Below are 17,491 nucleotides of genomic sequence, written 5' to 3'. Positions count from 1 at the left end.
GCACTTTAAGTAGTTTCTGATTATAACAGGAGACTTGGCTGGTTAAGGAAAGGTATAGAGACTTGGATATTGAACAAATGCTATAGAATAAAAGGCTTGGGTACTAAAGAATAGATCACTTTTAACATGAACTGTATCTATAGTGGTATAGAACGGTGAAATGCGAGGAGGAGTTTTAGCTTGTTGAGTGTATCCTCCACAGTAAGTCTGTATCAGGATGTTGTTTTGTAATATTCTTGAAGACTGAAGCAGCATCAATGTTGACATCTTATAAGAGCTACCACAAAAACAAAGGATGCATGTTCCTTGAAGAACTTTACCGGAGTGGGGTGGGAGGGTGTCATCTCCTCCACAGTGTTGCTCCTGGAATCGTGGCTAAACTTCCATAACATGTGGAATACGGTCTTTTTTGGTTTTTTTTTTTTTTTTATAACTACACTTTCTGAAGAACCTGCATCAAAGGACTGTGAAATGCCTTCGCTTCTGAAATTGTATAGCGTGCAGAAGACCTTCTGTATTGCTTTTATAGGCTGCCTGTATGCCAGATTTGGATAGCAGGTCTTCAAATGAACTGATACCAAATGAGTCTCTTGATTTATAAGGAAAATGCCAAAGCATTGGTACCATCTGCCTACAGAGCAGGAAGACGTAGAACAGGCTCTAGGTAAGGTGAGAGTGTCAAGGATTTAAAATGTTAATAATAGAATTTGCAAGAAAGTAGTAATTGTTTATAAGTACTGCTGCTGTCTCAATGTGCTGATAACCGATAAAGGCATTTTGAAGAGAACAGTTTTAATAGATAATAAGTAGGGACAAATACTTATGCAGATATGCAAATAATTAGTGTATATATCAGTAATTCTCCACTAGGGTGCTGCAGGTTGCCATACAACATTAGCACTATGAGGTGTGCAAACCCAGAGATTTCAGATATGTTTTTAACACTAGGGAATCTTATCTGGGGCTTTCCGAGTTCTTTGCAGTGGAAGAATTGCTCTAGTGAAAACTAAGAGCTAACATTTTCCAAGGGGCACCTGGAGTCTGTCAAGCAGTGCTTAAAGTCTAAAAAGGTTGAGAACTTCTGGTGTGTGGGTGGGGTGTATGTGTATTGATGTTACATTTTTGCATATAAATAAAACTAACTGAAGCTTAGAGCATTTAATAGGTGAACTGAATTGAAAATAAACTAATTGTAGAGAATCTCTCACTGTTCACACTGTTCAGTGGATTTAAGAATGTATACTCGTTACACAAATGGGTCTCAATAGTAATCAAGGAATTGGATCAGAAATAAAGCACAGTGTAAATTAATTATTGTGCTTTTTTCTTTTTTTATAAATATAAAAAATGCAATTTTTTCTTAAACTGGAAGTGTGATGAAAACAAGTGAAGAAGTTTGAAGATGCTCAAAACAACGGTGTAAACCACTTCTTTAAATGGGGATGTTATCCTGCTAGGATAACACCATGAAGAGTACAAAAGGAAATGAGAGAATTATACATAAGCATAGAGAACTGCTTTTCTGGCTGCAGTAACTCTGGCAAAGAACATACATTTGGCTTGACACTGAGATTTGTATTTAACTTCTGTGGAATTTTTCAACTTAAATATTTTTGAGTCAATATGTTCTAAAATGTTTCAGCAACACGTGATGGAATTGCAGTCCTTATTATCATGGAAAATACTGATTATCTTCATATGTTGCTGTAGCAATACAATTACTTAACTTGAACATTTTTAAAGGATTCAGTAAAAACCTCTTCCATTTTAAAAATGGCTTGAAAGTACTTTTACTGGTCATAGTAAACTCTCTAACTCTTTGCAAATTTTAGAAAATTTAAAAAAAAATTTATGATTTCCCCCCCCCCTCCCCCATTTCCTGGAAAAACCAGCAGAGAGAAGAGAGACTACAAATGAGAAAGTAGTAAAACCTATAGATAAAGGGTTATGAGATGTAAATTTAGCGAAGGGAAATATTTTCTTATTCAGGATTATGCTAATTTGTAATAAGTGGTTTTATAAAATATCCCATTGCTGTGTTAACCTGTTTTCCATTAATTGGAGGTCTCAACCTTGTAGAAACCTTATTTGCTCCTTATCCTGATAAATTGTGATGTCAGCAAAGTATCAGTGTCTTTTTTATTTTACTGGCCCAAGTTTATAACTTACCATGTAGCATCAAAAGAGTAAAATAATGCTAAGGTTTGTGGATAAATGAAAATCTCAATAAAACAAAATATAAGTTAATTGAGAGAGAAAACGAGTATATTTGCCTATCAAATCTTTTAGCTGAATGTGTAGGTTTGCGGAAGATGAGCACAAGAATAAAATATTCCTATAGTCATAGTATAAGTTCAAGGGTGTGTATATTACCATAACATAACCAGCTTAAGTTTTCCTTACTAGAGCTTACAGTTTTTCACTTCCATGCCTTTTTCTTAAATGTAGTTGTACTTGAAACTAATTCAAGAGATCATAATGATAGCAAAGTTTTGGTTTGAATTATTATGATGAGGTGTGCTTAAGATGCATGGAACAGGGTGTTCTAGTGACGGCCAAGAAATGTAATTATGAAATGCAGAGACTCTTCCATCTGGGCCTCTAGTACAAATGGGGTAGAAAAAAAGGCCCTTCCAGAAAACTGGCTCCCATAGTGCCTTGTGAGTTTCTAGAGTTTCTTCTCCCTGGTATTTTCAGCTGCTTAAGTTCTTGCTGAAGCACATCTGTTAATGAGTTCCAAGGTGACCAAAGCTTGGAACCTCTACTGTTTTCCCCAGAACCTTTTGGTTCACCTTTAATCAAATTCTTGATTATACTTTTCACCCATTCCCATCCACTTTGTCAGACCAGACTGGGTGTTGGTAGCTGGATTTTAACACATTTAAAGTAGTCTTACAAGTCCTAATCCAACTGTTTTTATTCTCTGTTTACTGAATTTCATTTCTGTCTTCAAGGTCCTTTTTGAGAAGCATCCAGATGCTGTTTTTACTTTGTCAGCAAATGCTTGTTATATATCTCAGTTCAAAAGGAATACTATTGCCATTTCCTGCTACTGACTCTAGTTTTACCTCTTCTGCTACAGGTGTCCTGCAGTAGCAATTGTCTGTGGCCTTTTAAATGACATTCCCAGTGGAGGAGAAGATCAGGGTGTTGTGTTAAGTGTAATTTCCTTTATTTCCACGTGCTAGCTCTGGAACAGAGATGATAAAGTAACTGGCAGTGATCAGACCCAGCATCAAGTCCAGCACATTGGCAACTGTATCTCAAGAATCGACTCTTGGCCTGTGTCCAGCCGAGCACGGTTGTGTGGTATGTAGTGCCGCAGACAAGTCTGCAGCACCATGTACCACACAATCAGTTGTTCTCCACACTACAAGGGAGCAACATGGAGAGGTTTTTGACCCCTGGATATCCAGGGGTCAAAAAAACCTGTGGAGGAAAAAAAGTGGAGTAGCACATGCATGGGCAGCACACGCCACTCAAAAGCAGAGCCAGGCTGCCCAAAGCCACACTGCAGCTGCCAGCTAGGTTCAGAGTGGCAGGATTGCTGTTGTAGTTCTGGGAGGCACCCAGGTAAGGCTCTTGGGGCCCACCCATTGCTGGCCCCAGCCTCCCCTACTGCCTCTGGGGTAACTTGCTGCAGGCCGGAGCACATGTATCACAGGCATTTCCTGGGGACAGCTAGCAGTGGGGCAAGGTGCACCGCTGCTGCTTGTCCCTGGACAACCAAACATCCACACCACATGGGTGGGATAGGGGAGGCTGGGGCCAGCATCTGGGCAGATCCCACTGTCTTAACTGGGGGGTCCTCCAGGGGATGCAGCAGCGGTGATCCAGGTGAACAGAGCCTGGCCAGCAGCCAAAGCATGGCTGTGGCTGGTCAGGCTCTGGTTTTGGGTGGTACACACTGCTGCCATGTATGCTGTGCTGCTTTTTTTTCTCTATGCTTTTTTTGCCACTGCACCGCAAATATACAGCATTGTGAACCAATATACATGCACCGTGCACATTTTGTGACCCCCCTCAAAAGCCTTTGAGGTGCCACAAAGCACATGTTCCCACTCATGGGACGCAGCTGTGAAGGCTAGGTACAGTGCAAAGTCCTGTGCTGCTCATGAAGTGTGCACTCAGTACATCACTGCCTCCATGTGAACTTTTGTGTAATTAGGTTTCTCTTCTAAAGGCTGGGCATTTGTTCACATGTCAAGAAGTAAATAACACTTAAGAGAATTGCCATAGTCTTCTTACATTTCCAAATACTGAAAATTCTGTGGGAGTCACAAGACCGGGCACTGCATCAATAACACTTGTTCATTAACATTTATATTACTGTCCCTTTTAAAATAATTTCATAACATTTTAAAGCCAAATACATAGTTAAAATCTAGATAGACGCCAGACTTCTGCTAAGAATGAACTGAAAGTACATTTGGATTCCCAGGGTATTTAATTGATCATGAAATATTTTTATTTATTTATTTATTTTATTTATTTATTTTTTAATCTAAAAATGAAATTTCCTCTTGCAGGAATCCTTACTGTTCAGGTAAAAGTATTTTTGCCTTCCTTAAAGCCTGTTCTAACTTTTGTTAAAGTTAGTCTCTTACCTGATTTTTAGAGTCAAATTAACTGATCAAAGTTAGGTTTGGTTTTTAGATGTATATGAGCTGATTCATAGTAGAAATGCAACTGTTCTATAGATTGATCATGATAATAATTCTGGAACTGTGACCAAAACCGGGTGGGTCTCAGCACAGTGATAGCACTTCAGTGGGAGGGGAAAAGTGGTTGAATACTGGGAGGGACACTGAACCCACTTCATGGGTGGGTCCTCTAGGCCAGCAGTTCCCAAACTCTGACCGATTGCACACCACCAATTTAAAACAATACAACCTTAAGTACCACCAGCAAATTTTTGTCGTATAAAGTAAATATAGTAAATCTGTTAACACGTACCACTGACAGGTTGTCTGCGAACCACAGATTGGGAACCGCTGCTCTAGGCTATAGCAGTAGTAGGCACCCCTTTCATGTTTTTCAGTGAAAGTGGCTGTGACTGCTGTTACCTGTGAAAATGTAAAGCTGTTGCTCTGATAGGCATGTCCTGAGCATGTAGGCTGGTCAGGGACACCTTGGTTCCAATCCCAAATCATCTTGGGCACAAAATAGGTTCAGCCTGGGCAAAATGGCAGTAGTTCTGAGCATGTGCAGGAGCAGAATTTAAGGGCCTTAGAGAGCTTTACTGTCAAAAACTAGGCACCAAAGAAGTTGGTGGGGAATTTGTGGAACATGCACAGGGCAAAGCCATCCCTTCTCGCAAGAAATGCAGTTAATGAGCGAGGAAGCTTCTATGGCTGAATAAGGAACTGTTGCTACTCATTATGTTCAAAAGAGTAGCCTACAGCAGCTGGAAAATGGGAAGCATTATGAAAAAAGATTACTCTGCACTCTCCCACACCTGCAGAGAGCGGTCAAGAGAAGCCAAGGCACAAACCGAACTTAGGCTTGCTACAGGGATCAAGGACAACAAAAAGTCTTTCTTCAGATATGTGGGAAGTCGGGGGGGGAAAAAGAACAAGGACGGTATTAGGCCCCTGAGAGATCCAACAGTGCAACTGACATCAGATGCCCAAGGAAGGGCCAATCTCCGAAATGACTTTTTTTCGCAGTGGTTTTTCACCCTCCCACGAAGATCACACTGCCAGGAAGGGCACAGACTAATTTGGGAGCGGGTGACGGGCCCAAAATTGTGGATCAGGTATGGGAACACCTTTAGAAACTGGACGTTCGTAAGTCTGCTGGCCCAAATTAAATGCACCCGAGGATCTTGAAAGAGCCAGCAGACGTTGTTGCATCCCACTTGGCAGGGATATTTGAAAAATTGTGGTGCTTGGGCGAGTTCCCCGATGACTGGAAAAGAGCCAAACTGGTCCCTATCTACAAGAAAGGGAGGAGGGAGGAGCCAGGGAACTAAAGACCAATCAGTCTGATGTCCGTCCCTGGAAAAATTGCGGAGAAAATTTGTCAAGGGATCCATTAACACCAGACTAACGGAAGGCAAGCTTCTGAATGCCAGCCAGCATGACTTTGTGACTGGCAGGTCTTGCCTGACCAACCTCATCTCCTTCTATGACCAGGTAATATGTGCCCTGGACAAGGGAGATGATGTGGATGTCATTGATCTGGACTTCAAGAAGGCCTTTGACCTAGTTCCCCACGATGTTCTCATGGTTAAGCTGGGGAACTGTGACCTAAATCATCATATGGTCCGATTTGGCTAGGCAACTAGCCACAGGGTCAGATCCAAAGAGTTCTAGTTGAAGGGAGCAAATCAACGTGGCGCAGTGTTGCCAGTGGAGTCCCTCAGGGCTCGGTACTTGGGGTAGTACTCTTTAACATTTTCATCAACGATCTAGATTCGGGAGTTAGATGTGAAATGGCCAAGTTCGTGGATGATACCAAATTATGGGGGAGAGCCGTCGCACCGCAGGACAGGCTGGGGATTTGGACAAGGGTGTGTTGAGCACCCTCTCCAAGTTCACGGATGATACCAAATTATGGGGCAAAGTTAATACACCAGAGGGTGGGGAGCAGTTACAGGCTGACCTGGACAGTTTAGATCAATGGGTGGAACATAATGGGATGCAATTCAACAAAGATAAATGTAAGGTACTCCACCTAGGAAGGAGGAATCCCCAGCACACCTACAGGTTGGGGGATGTCCTCCTCAGCAGCTCAGAGGCTGAGAGAGATCTTGGAGTCATAGTTGACTCCAAGATGAATATGAACCGACAGTGCAACAAGGCCATCAACGAAGCCAGTCTTGCCTTGTCATGTATTAGCAGATGCATGACCAACAGATCGAGGGAGGTGATGCTCCCACTCTATGCAGCACTAGTCAGGCCGCAGTTGGAGTACTGTGTCCAGTTTTGGGCACCGCACTTCAAGAGGGACATGTAGGATCTGGAAGGGGTTCAGAGGAGGGTCACCCGCATGATTAGTGGTCTCTGTGAAAGACCCTACAAGGAGAGGTTAAGAGATCTGGATCTCTTCAGCCTGTACAAAAGACGGCTGAGGGGTGACCTTGTGGCCGCCTATAAATTTATTGGGGGAGGACAGTAAGGAATTGGGGATGCGCAGTTTACCAGAGTGCCCCAGGGAGTAACTAGGAATAATGAGTGCAAACTAGTGGAGAGTAGATTTAGGTTACACATTAGGAAGAAATTTTTTTACAATAAGGGTGGCCAGAGTCTGGAATGGGCTTCCAAGAGAGGTGGTGCTGTCACCTAACTTGGAGGTCTTCAAGAGGAGGCTTGACAATCACCTGGCTGGGGTCATCTGACCTTGGTCCTCTTTCCTGCCAGGGGTCGGACACGATGATTCATTGGGTCCCTTCCGACTATAATCTATGATACAGGCCGACTTGGACACACTCTCAAGGTGGGCTGACCAAAACTGGATGGCCTTCAGTACAGAGAAGTGCAAGGTGCTGCACATCAGTAGGAAGAACCCTTAGCATACTTACAGGCTTGGCAGTGCTACGCTTCCTAGCACCATGACCAAAAGGGACATGGGGGTCTTGATTGACCATAAGATGAATATGAGCCATCAATGTGATGTGGTGGCAGGCAAAGCTAATCAAACTGGCGTGCATCCACCGATGCATCTCAAGCAAAACCAGGGAAGTCATCCTCCTGCTTTACTCAGCCCTGGTGAGACCTCAGCTGGAATACTACACCTGATATTGGGCCTGCCACTTCAGGAACAATGTGGAGATGCTCGAGGGAGTCCAGAGGAGAGCCACTCATATGATCCAAGTCCTGGAGGGAAGGCTGTATGAGGAGAGGCTGAGGGACTTGGGACCTTTAAATCTGGAGAAGAGAAGGCTCAGGGGGGACTTGCAACTTCATAAGAGGGGTACGTCAGGACCTAAGAGAACATCTGCTCACCAGAGGTCCCCAAGGGGTAATAAAATCTAACGGCCATGAACTCCAGGAAGGCTGATTTAGACTGAATATTAGAAGAAAGTTCTTTACGGTACATGTGTCCAGAGTCTGGAACAAACTTCCCCCAGAGGTGGTGCAAGCACCTACTCTGGATTCCTTCAGGAAAACAGCTGGATTTATTTCTTGCTGGGGTCACTTGACTTCCTGCCTATGGTGTGGGGGCTGGACCCGATGATCTCTTGAGGTCCCTTCCAGCCCCTAATGTCTATAAAATCTATGTTGTTGGATTTAGGCACCCAAATTCCATCACGTTCCACTTCAGGTAACTAAGTCCTCTTATGGGTCTGGGCCTTAGTGATTTATTATCCTGAGTAGTTTCACTAGGCTGAGTGGGACTGTTTTGCTAATGGTATAAAGCCCTATATCGAGTTTTCAACCTTTTTTGGTTGGTGTACCCCTGGCAGCCAGTTGAAGCACGGAGTCCTTCAGCGGGGTGGGGGTCCCCCTGGCGGAGGAGCAGGGGAGTCCCCTGCACACAGCAGTGAAACCAGAAGCACCAGTGGCAAAACTGGAAGTGCCCCCGCTTCTCCGTGTCACTGCCGTGTACGCCCTGGGGCCTTCCCAAGTACCCCCAGGGGTACGTGTAACCCTGGTTGATAACCCCTGCCCTATATGAAAGGTCAGTTTTCAGGAGATTGAAGCACTATGCTGTAACATTTCCTTTTTACAATTTTTTTCTACCTTCTTATTGCTTTGTGTATTAATTTTTAGGCAATGATTGAAGAAGTTAACTTTGATCCCAGGTTTTTTGCCAAATTGTATTTTCATTTTGTATATGCTGATTTTTAATTCCATAATAGCTATAAGATATAGGAGATTTTATTTACTATTTTAAACCTTCAGTACTTCAGCTTTTGATCCAGAGGCAGATACCATCGAGCATCAGATACTCTTAATCTCAGCAGGACTGAAATGTTGAAACTCTGGGAAAACCACGGTGGCCACACTTAAATGAGCAAAAAAATGTGGGAAAGTTAGAGCAAATATGTCAGTATTTAATGCAGGATGAATATTCAAGGAACATGGTCTGTAGTTCATATTTATAGCTCCAGAATAGAGAGAGAGAGAGAGAGAGAGAGAGAGAGTGTGTGTGTGTGATGCACACAAATGAATAATCAAACCTATTTTCTGTTTAACCTTGATCACTTGTACTTAATGCAGAAACTGATTTTAAGGGTTTTATGTTGCAAAAATAAGGATGGTGACACTGTTGAGGTAGAGTAGCAAACATGGAGTTCAGTAACTGGAATGCACCAGGAATGAAGGGTTTGGTCAGTTGTGCAGTCAAGTTATGAATAATTACGGCATTACAAAGGAACTGAATTCCAGCAGGGAAAGTGATTGAAAGCACTGACCTAATTTTTCTTTCAGTGCCTGTTTGTATTCCAGGAAGACATGGCTTTAAACAAATACTAAATAGTGTTGGCTGGCTGTAACACTGCCTTCCTCCCTACAGCTCCCTCCTCATTGCCATGTTAAAATTTTTCCTTCTGTTTAGTGTGGTTGAGTTGGCAGCTTTTTACTTCTACCCTATGATTGTTTTCCTATTCGGCAGTTTAGCTCATGCAGCTTGAATGTGCTTCTTAAGGACTGTTGAAGCCAAGCTGAGGGCCGTTATCAACTGATAATTACAAACAGAACATGAGAGGTAAATGCAGGCTTCATGCTTGCTAAAGCCACACAGCATGCAGGGGTGGGATATGTGGATCAGTGTTTGTCCTTTGACAAATGATGACATACCTTAGTTATTCAGTTATTTAAAGAAATGTGTGTTCTACCTTTCACATCTTCACACGTTTTGGTCAAACATGCTGCAGGTTTGGAGAGGGGGTGGAGTTGTTTTGTTTTTTTTAAGAGAAGAAGGAAGTGAGAAAAACCTAGCTCTCCACAATGCTGAGAAAAGGCACCTTCTGTTTGTTGCCTACAAACATTTAATATGCTAAATGTGTAGCTGTCAGCTGCCTAACCTTTTGGTAGATCCAGTGCTTCAGAAGCACAGCTGTTGAAAATTGTTTTGAAGGTTAAATAGCTTTATACCTCATTTGTCTTGTCATAAGTTAAACATTTTATTTTAAAACTCCTGCAACTTCAGTGGCACCATCCATAAATATAGTTTACACCTCCTCCCTAATTTAATGTATTTCTAATGGCTGAATGATGGATGTCTCTGTCCAGTGAAATGTGTTGAGTTTCCACAGACAATGAAAAGATGCAATTAATACAAAGTAGAATGTGTCTGGACTAAGCTACAGACTGTTACAGCAGAAATCAAATATGATCTGAAGGGCATAAAATAAAGCCAGATGTGTATTGAAAATGGATTAAAAAAAACATACTTTGCATGGTAACAGTTAAGAAAAATTGTCTTTTACGTTCAGCTTTCCAGCAGTGGTAATGCATGAATGTCTGAATGTTTGATGGTTTAAGTGTGTTTAGAAGAAACAGTAAAAATATAAAACCCTTCTCAAAAATAGCACAGAGAATTCTAGAGCAGACTCCGGGAGCAGATTGGGTATTAGTGCCTTTTGGCAACGTGACTTGGAACAGATCAAGGAGACTTTTAGGACTTGTTTTTCTTCTTAAAATCACCTATGTTATTTTAACTAGTTTGTTAGCTGGGAAGTTTTGCAACTTAAACTGTGACTTGTGGAGGCAGTCCTCAACTTACAATGTTTCAAGTTGCAACCAATAGCACTTACAGCATTTATAAATTGACACCCTGTTTTGACGTCAGTTTCTACTTTACAACGCTTGATCTGATGCGATGCCATGCCATGTGTCACCAGTGTCTCTGGAGAACATCTGTCCAAACTTCCTTGGACACTTTCTTTAAGAAAGCAAACACAACTCCAGAAAAACCCGCAGCCGAGACTCCTGAGAAGACTCCAGCCAAGAGCCCTTCAAAAAGTCCAGCAAACACACCTAAAAGAAGTTCTTTCAAATCAATATGATTGCTATTTATAATATAAATACATTATGTAGCTATATTACTAATCTGTAAGTGATTGAGTATAAAATTCTGGGGTTTTTTTGGTGAAAATAGGGTATCGGGCCTTCGTTCAGGAACCAGTCCCCCATTTATAACAGTTTCCTATTGGAAAATCAGTTCCGAGGTATAACATTTTGACTTAAGAGACAATTTTCAGGAAGCAATTGTGTTGCAAGTCTGAGGACTGCCTGTACATACAAGCAAAAAGTATATTTTGTGATTTCTAGGGCAGGCTAAATTTCAGCATCTTCCCAAACCCCTCATCTTCTGTGTCTTCTCCCCAGTTAAATTTTCTGCTCGCATTCTCTCTCCTATGCATACAAACTTTACTGTGGACTTCTGTTGGTAAGAATTTTCTTCAGTAATCAGAGCTAGGATACTGTTTTTCTTTTCCAGATATTTTTCCTGCTACTTCTCTTAGCCTATTGACACTTTTATATCCAGGGGTCCTGCTGTGCTTCTTGGGTCTGGTGCGCTCAGTCAGACTTGCCTCGAAGAAGAAAAAAGCTCCCTTTCCCCACAGTTACGCTGGCTCAATCGAGCAAACTTAAGTGTAGTTTTTACTAGAATAAATACCAGTGTAGGTTCAACACAGCTTCATTTTTAGCATTCTGTTTAGTCATGGTAAGATCCCAGGCTACAAGTCAATCTGAGGATCCGAGTTAGATCAGTGGTCACCAACCTCAAAGAGGCTCGATTGCAAAGCCGCTTCAGGTCGGTCTGAGGCTGGGGGCGTATAGCACCTGCATGCACACGTTTTTTTTTCCCCCAGCAGGTCATTCTGGGGGGGAGGGAAGGGGCAGGGGCCAGATGGAGGCTCCCACAGTGAGGGACAGAGTGACACAGGCAGGAGCAGGCGTAAGGTGAGTGGGGCCCCAGCCAGGCAGGTGGTGGGAGGAGTAAGCCCAGGCAACTTGTCCAGGGGTGCTGTGCGAACCCCAGCGGAGGCTCAGGGGGACACATGGCCATCTGTGTTCCCCCACCCCCTCCCAAAATCTGTGCACAGTGAAGGTGGCTGCAGTTGTGCACTGAGCACTCATTTGAATGTTCTTGTCTGTTAGGTGAGTGGTGTTTTTGTTCCAGGACCCAATTGTAAACATTGATGGTTAGTCTGGGCCCTGTGCCTCTCTCTCCCAACCTGCTGTCCCCAGGACCCAGAACCCTAGCGTGTGGGGCAGGAGGGGGTATGTGTGGGGTAGGGGGCCCACCAAGCAGCCCCTTGCAGGCTAGAACTCTGCCAGCCTGCAAGGGAAAAGCCCCAGTTTCCCCTGGTTTTTCTTCTTTAAAAAAAAGAATCCATTTTTCAGTTTAGTTTGCGACCCTTTCATATATTGTTGCAACCCACTTTTGGGTTGCAACCCATGGGTTGAGAAACCTGTGTTAGGTGATGACTTTTTTTTTCTATGCCAAGTGGCTGATCCTGAGAGTAAGGAAACTTTCTGCCAATGAAAAGGAAATTTGGGCTCCCTCAATCTAATGTTTCAGGTGTCCTGCTTTCTTTAGCCAGAAAAGAATGAAAATATTTTCCAACTAACACTATCTGTATGAAGAAATTCTTCAGTGTTCCATGTTTTCTGTCACTGTAATGAAGGGAAGGATTTCTTAAGGTGGCATCTTTTTATGCAGTTGGTCCAAAAGGACCCTAAGAAATCCTAGCCTCTTGCATAATTCCTGGACCATCATGGGTATAACATCATGCTAACAATACCAGCATAAAGAAAATGAGTACTTCACTTAACCTGCATCCTAAATGAGCCTTACATCCAGTAGTGGCATTGAATGTTACTGTGCACCAGTCAGACTTTAAAGACAATTTAAAACTTATCTCATGGTTATATGTTGTGTGTGTAGAGTTTAGTCTTTACCCTAATAGCCTTACGTAGCTTTTCAGGACCACATAAGAATGTGATATTCATCTTAAAATTAAGTGTAGATTGCCCCCTTGCCCAAGTCAGCTGTAGTTATTTTTCCAAAAATAAATGTTAAGTCTAAAAAAATATGGCTGACATTCACTACGAAAGAAAGCTCTTTAGGACTGTAAAAATACTTTTTCCTCCTATCTTCCACTGCTTTTTGAGGGATATTTCAATTAATGTTTGGCTCTGCTTATTCCCTTTGAACTAAAATAAACTTTCAATTTAAGTTAAGAAACTTCAGGAGAGCTTAATCATCTGCAGTCATTTTGTTTGCAAATACAACTGATAACCAAAACCTGCACAACTCATTGGAATCAGGCAAAGCAAGGATGAGTGCAACCGGCAAACTAAAATGTCTCTTTGGAAGTCATACTTCTTCGTTTAGAAAAGTTAGTTTCTCTCTTAAACATGCTATGACCAATCTCCCAGAGGCTGTGATTGGCTTTCACTGCCTGTGCCAAGTTCTCTGTTCTGTTAAAGTTTTTTCTATAAAAAAACAAAATGGAAAGAATTTTATAATAGCAGTTCACTAAAACGTAAACTTGTCTATCTGCATTGTAGCAAAAATGGGTTCTAAGCTATATAAACTGAGCTCCACATTCCAGTTTCTGATATACGTTGAGACAAAGCAAGTCTGTAGAAGCCTATCCAAATGCCTGTTGGCTCTTATTACTTCCTTTTAAGATAAATTTGTATTACTGTAGCATCTAAGAACCTCAGTCTTGAACTAGGACTTGATTGTGCTGGGCAGACTTAGAACAAAGATTGCCCCAGCCTCACAGAGCTTCAAGTCTATGAATGTGACAAACCAACTGATGGGTAAAGGCAATGAATTACAAGGAAATTAAGGAAGCATTATTGATTAGCTTAACAGGCAGCCATCTTGGCACATGAGTATTCCAGGCATTGTCAGTAGTTCTTTTTATTGTTGTTGCTGTTTTTGTTGTTATAGGCAGCAAAAAAGAGATTCTTTTAAAGGGTTTTTGGAGGACAAAACACAGTGTCACGGGTGTTTATAGAAAGCTCTTCCCAATTGTGTTTTGGTTTTATGTATAATACTGAATGAGAGTACTTAACACTAGGCTGCAGTTTAACAGGGTGAGGTAATTGATGTAAAAATCAGTGATCCAAAAATGCCAGGACTTGGATAAATAATTTTAGTTTTCAGCTAAAATGGAAGATACTATATATTTTTTTTTAAAACACAAGGAGTCCATGAAATATCTGAAGTAACTAAAGCCGATCTAGTGTTCTGTATAGCTTTAAAAATATGAATATTGGGGCTTATTCTAATTCCAGAAGCATAAATCTGCTAAATTTGCATGCAGAAACCTTATTCTAAACCCTTTTTCATCTTAATCACCTTTCTGGATGCAGTTGTAATGGGGCTATACACTAGGGCTGTGCAAAGCTTCAGGTAGTGATTTGATTCGGAGGAGATTTGGCCCAATTTGGTGGCCAAATCTCCAAATCTGAATTAAATTGGGACCAATTAAAAGGCCTGAATCAATTCAAAGCTCTCTGAATCGGGGAGCTGCAGCTGGACTCCGAGCTGGGAAGTGGGAGGCAGGGGAGGAGGGGGAAAGACCATTGGGGGGGACCCCCGCCAGCCCCCCACCCACCCCAGCTCCTGGCCCTGTAAAGAAAAGCCTCAGTGCTCACTGGTTGCTGCCAGGCAGGAGAATGATCCCCACTGCCCCACACTGCATGGGGGTGCTCTGCATGAGCCCTTTCGCTCCCCCAGCCTCCCAAGGCTGCCCCACCTGAGCCAGCTCCAGCCTTTTGGGGGAAAAAAAACCAAGAAAAGCCCTGGGACTCATTGCTCCTGCAGCGGTCTCAGGGTTTTAGGGGCTTGTGTAGAGCCCCCCACATGGCGCGGGGCAGTGGGGATTGGAGGAGTGGCAGGAGTGGTGAGTCCACAGTTTTCTGGGGGGTTTTGTTTTTTTTCTTAAAGGGCTGGAGCTGGCCTGGGCAGGGCACCTGTGGTGAGGCTGGGGGAGTGAGGGGGGGGGGGGGTCAGGGGACTCGTGGAGAGCCCCCCCATGCAGCGTGGGGCAGTGAGGATGCCTGGCAGCACCCGTTGCATCAAGCCTTTTTTTTTTTTTTTTTTTAACAGGTGCCGGGAGCTGGGGCAGCCATTGCCAGGCTGTGGGGGATGGGCCTGGCTGATTTGGAGATTCGACTGAACCAGTTCGGGACAGTGATTCGAATCACAGAATTGAATCACTGTCCCCAGAATCGGCCAAATTCAAAGCAAATACTAGCTGCTTCGCACAGGCCTGCTATACAGTCTTTTTGTTATATATTTAAGTATGTGCTGTACTCCTAAATGATGACATGGTCTCTTCTACTGTTAGTAGTTTTTTTCCTTTTTATTGTTGTAGGCTGTGAGGATATTATTGCTGAAAGCATCTCACTAGACACCTTAATTGCCATTCTCAAGTGGAGTTCACAGCCATATGGTTCCAAGTGGGTGCACCGTCAAGCACTGCATTTCCTCTGTGAGGAGTTTACCCAGGTTATGACTTCAGATGTTTTCTACGAGCTGAGCAAGGACCATCTGCTGACTGCTATCCAATCTGACTACTTACAGGTGATTGTTTAACTTTTTAATTCAAAATCCAGCTAATTCATATTTTGAAGCAGGCTGCATTGTCCATTTATCAGAAGCCTTTAATATATATAAGATCTTAAAGGAAAAGAATGAATGTTAACTTTATTACATTTTTTAAACTAAAAAAAGTAGAGGTAGTGATTAAGGAAAAGTATTTCATTTTCTTGGTTTGTAACCCAGCCTAATCTGATCGTATAAACTGCTCATTGAAAATCTAATAATAGTCTAGAAACAGCTGCAAATTATTTTAAGTGAAACATTCCTAGGTTTAATTTTTGCCTTGCCTGTTTAGCTTTTTGTGGAAATTACTTAGTAGTAATCCTTCTGCTACAACAACATGCATCTTAGCAAGAACAATGCCAATGAACAGCTAATCATACAAAAAAACCCCAAACTTATTATTCTGGAATGATGTCAAAATATCCCTTGCTTTTAACCAATACAAATTCCATTTTCTAGTGGCTTTTTACTATTAGGAAAATTTTATATTCTTATTGGCCAGTGAAAAACTTGCAAGTTTTTTGTCCCTTTGAGAGAGTCAAGTCTCCACTGAAAGCAATACAAGTGGCTTCTTGTAAGGGCTTTTTTTAAATTTGTAGTTGTGCCCACTTCTGTTTTTCTGACGTATAAAATATTTGCATTTTTTTGTCTTAAACGTTTCTGCTTGTGTGTGGGTTTTGGGGGTTTTTTTTTTACCTTAGAAGTAACAATAATGGTAAATAATTCTGGTCTTCCATGAGGATGTGTTTTCTTTGCTTTCCCACAGTAATTGAAAGGCACAGAAATACTTAGAGCTCCAACATTTCTCTAAAACAGGAATGTCTACCTGATAGCCTGCAGGCCACATGCTGCCTGTGAGGGATCAGCATACAGCCTCCAGACTCCTATCCAGCTACCATTGCCCCTTTTGCTGCAGCAACAGCCAGGGTCCTGGGGCTTCCTCTCCCTCCCCCAGCTTCTGTTGCCTGGCCCAGTCCCCAGAGCAAGGGTATGGTAGAGCACTTGTGGAACATAATGTTGTGAAAGAGCCCTCAGGGGGTTGCAGGTACAGCAGGTTGCTGTGCCCTGCCCTGTGGTGCAGTGGGTTGAAGCAGTGCCCACCTGCCTAGTGTAACAGGGTCAGGGAGCACCCAGGGTTTGAATTACACTTTGACTCTTGGTGGGGAGTTCTGCAAAAAAAAAAAAGGGGGGGGGGGGCTGCTGTCCATCACATTGCCCTAATAAAATCGGAGCATGCGCCCCCCACCCCAGGTTATGATTTTCAAAACTTATAGGGGGGCTCTTGTCTCATGGGGGGGGCTGAGCCCCCCCAGGCTCACCTATAATTCAGACCCTGGGAGCACCTGCTTGTGTGCATGGGATACAGCGCTAGGAGACAGTGGGCCCTGCGGATGCAGTTCCCGGGTGCTTAGAAGTTGGATAGCACTGCTTTAAATGGTCATTAATCATTTAAATGAATATTTGTTAACACCTGTTGAACAAAAATTCATGCAATCTTTCTTAAAAACCTCTCCTCTCCTTTTTAATTTTAGTGAGATCATTCCTTTAGTGTTCCTTTCATCATGCAGAACCTGAATCCTAGTGGGAAAAATGAGCTGGAGAAGTTCTGGGCAGGATGGCAGATACTTTTACCTTCTTAAACTGAGATTAGTTATTCAGAGTACTCTTTAGGTCTGAGCTTGCCCAGTAGCCTTCAATTTTCTTTCCTCCCAGGCAGTTCCATTTGCTGTCAGCAAATGTGAAAGCTAAATCTGTAATCAGGAGTACTTAAGCACCATTATGTGCAGTTGATCACTGAGCAATACATGCAGTATCTGTGTGCTTCCCTTCTCCCTGACTTAAAGCTTTGAGTGATTCAAACCAATGTCAGTCACAGTTTTAGTAATACTGCACAGCTTGGTGCTTGGAATTATTTGTGTAACTTATGTGGTTTATAAAAAGTCCTTCTTTCATCTTGAGTGTTGTC

At 42.6% G+C, this 17,491-nt stretch overlaps 1 protein-coding gene across 1 annotated transcript in view; it reads left to right on the top strand.

Moving 5' to 3' along the window:
- Nucleotides 1-17,491, top strand: part of BTBD7 (BTB domain containing 7) — a 91,267-nt gene that overhangs the window by 47,803 nt on the left and 25,973 nt on the right. The window contains exon 4 of the mRNA XM_006275415.4: nt 15,296-15,504. Coding sequence (XP_006275477.1) covers nt 15,296-15,504 — 209 coding nt within the window. The remainder of the gene's footprint in view (nt 1-15,295; nt 15,505-17,491) is intronic.

Source organism: Alligator mississippiensis, chromosome 2, assembly GCF_030867095.1.
Source record: "Alligator mississippiensis isolate rAllMis1 chromosome 2, rAllMis1, whole genome shotgun sequence".
Lineage (NCBI taxonomy): Eukaryota > Metazoa > Chordata > Crocodylia > Alligatoridae > Alligator > Alligator mississippiensis.
Note: the sequence above shows the minus strand (reverse complement) of the source record. Positions and strands in the feature narration are given on the sequence as shown.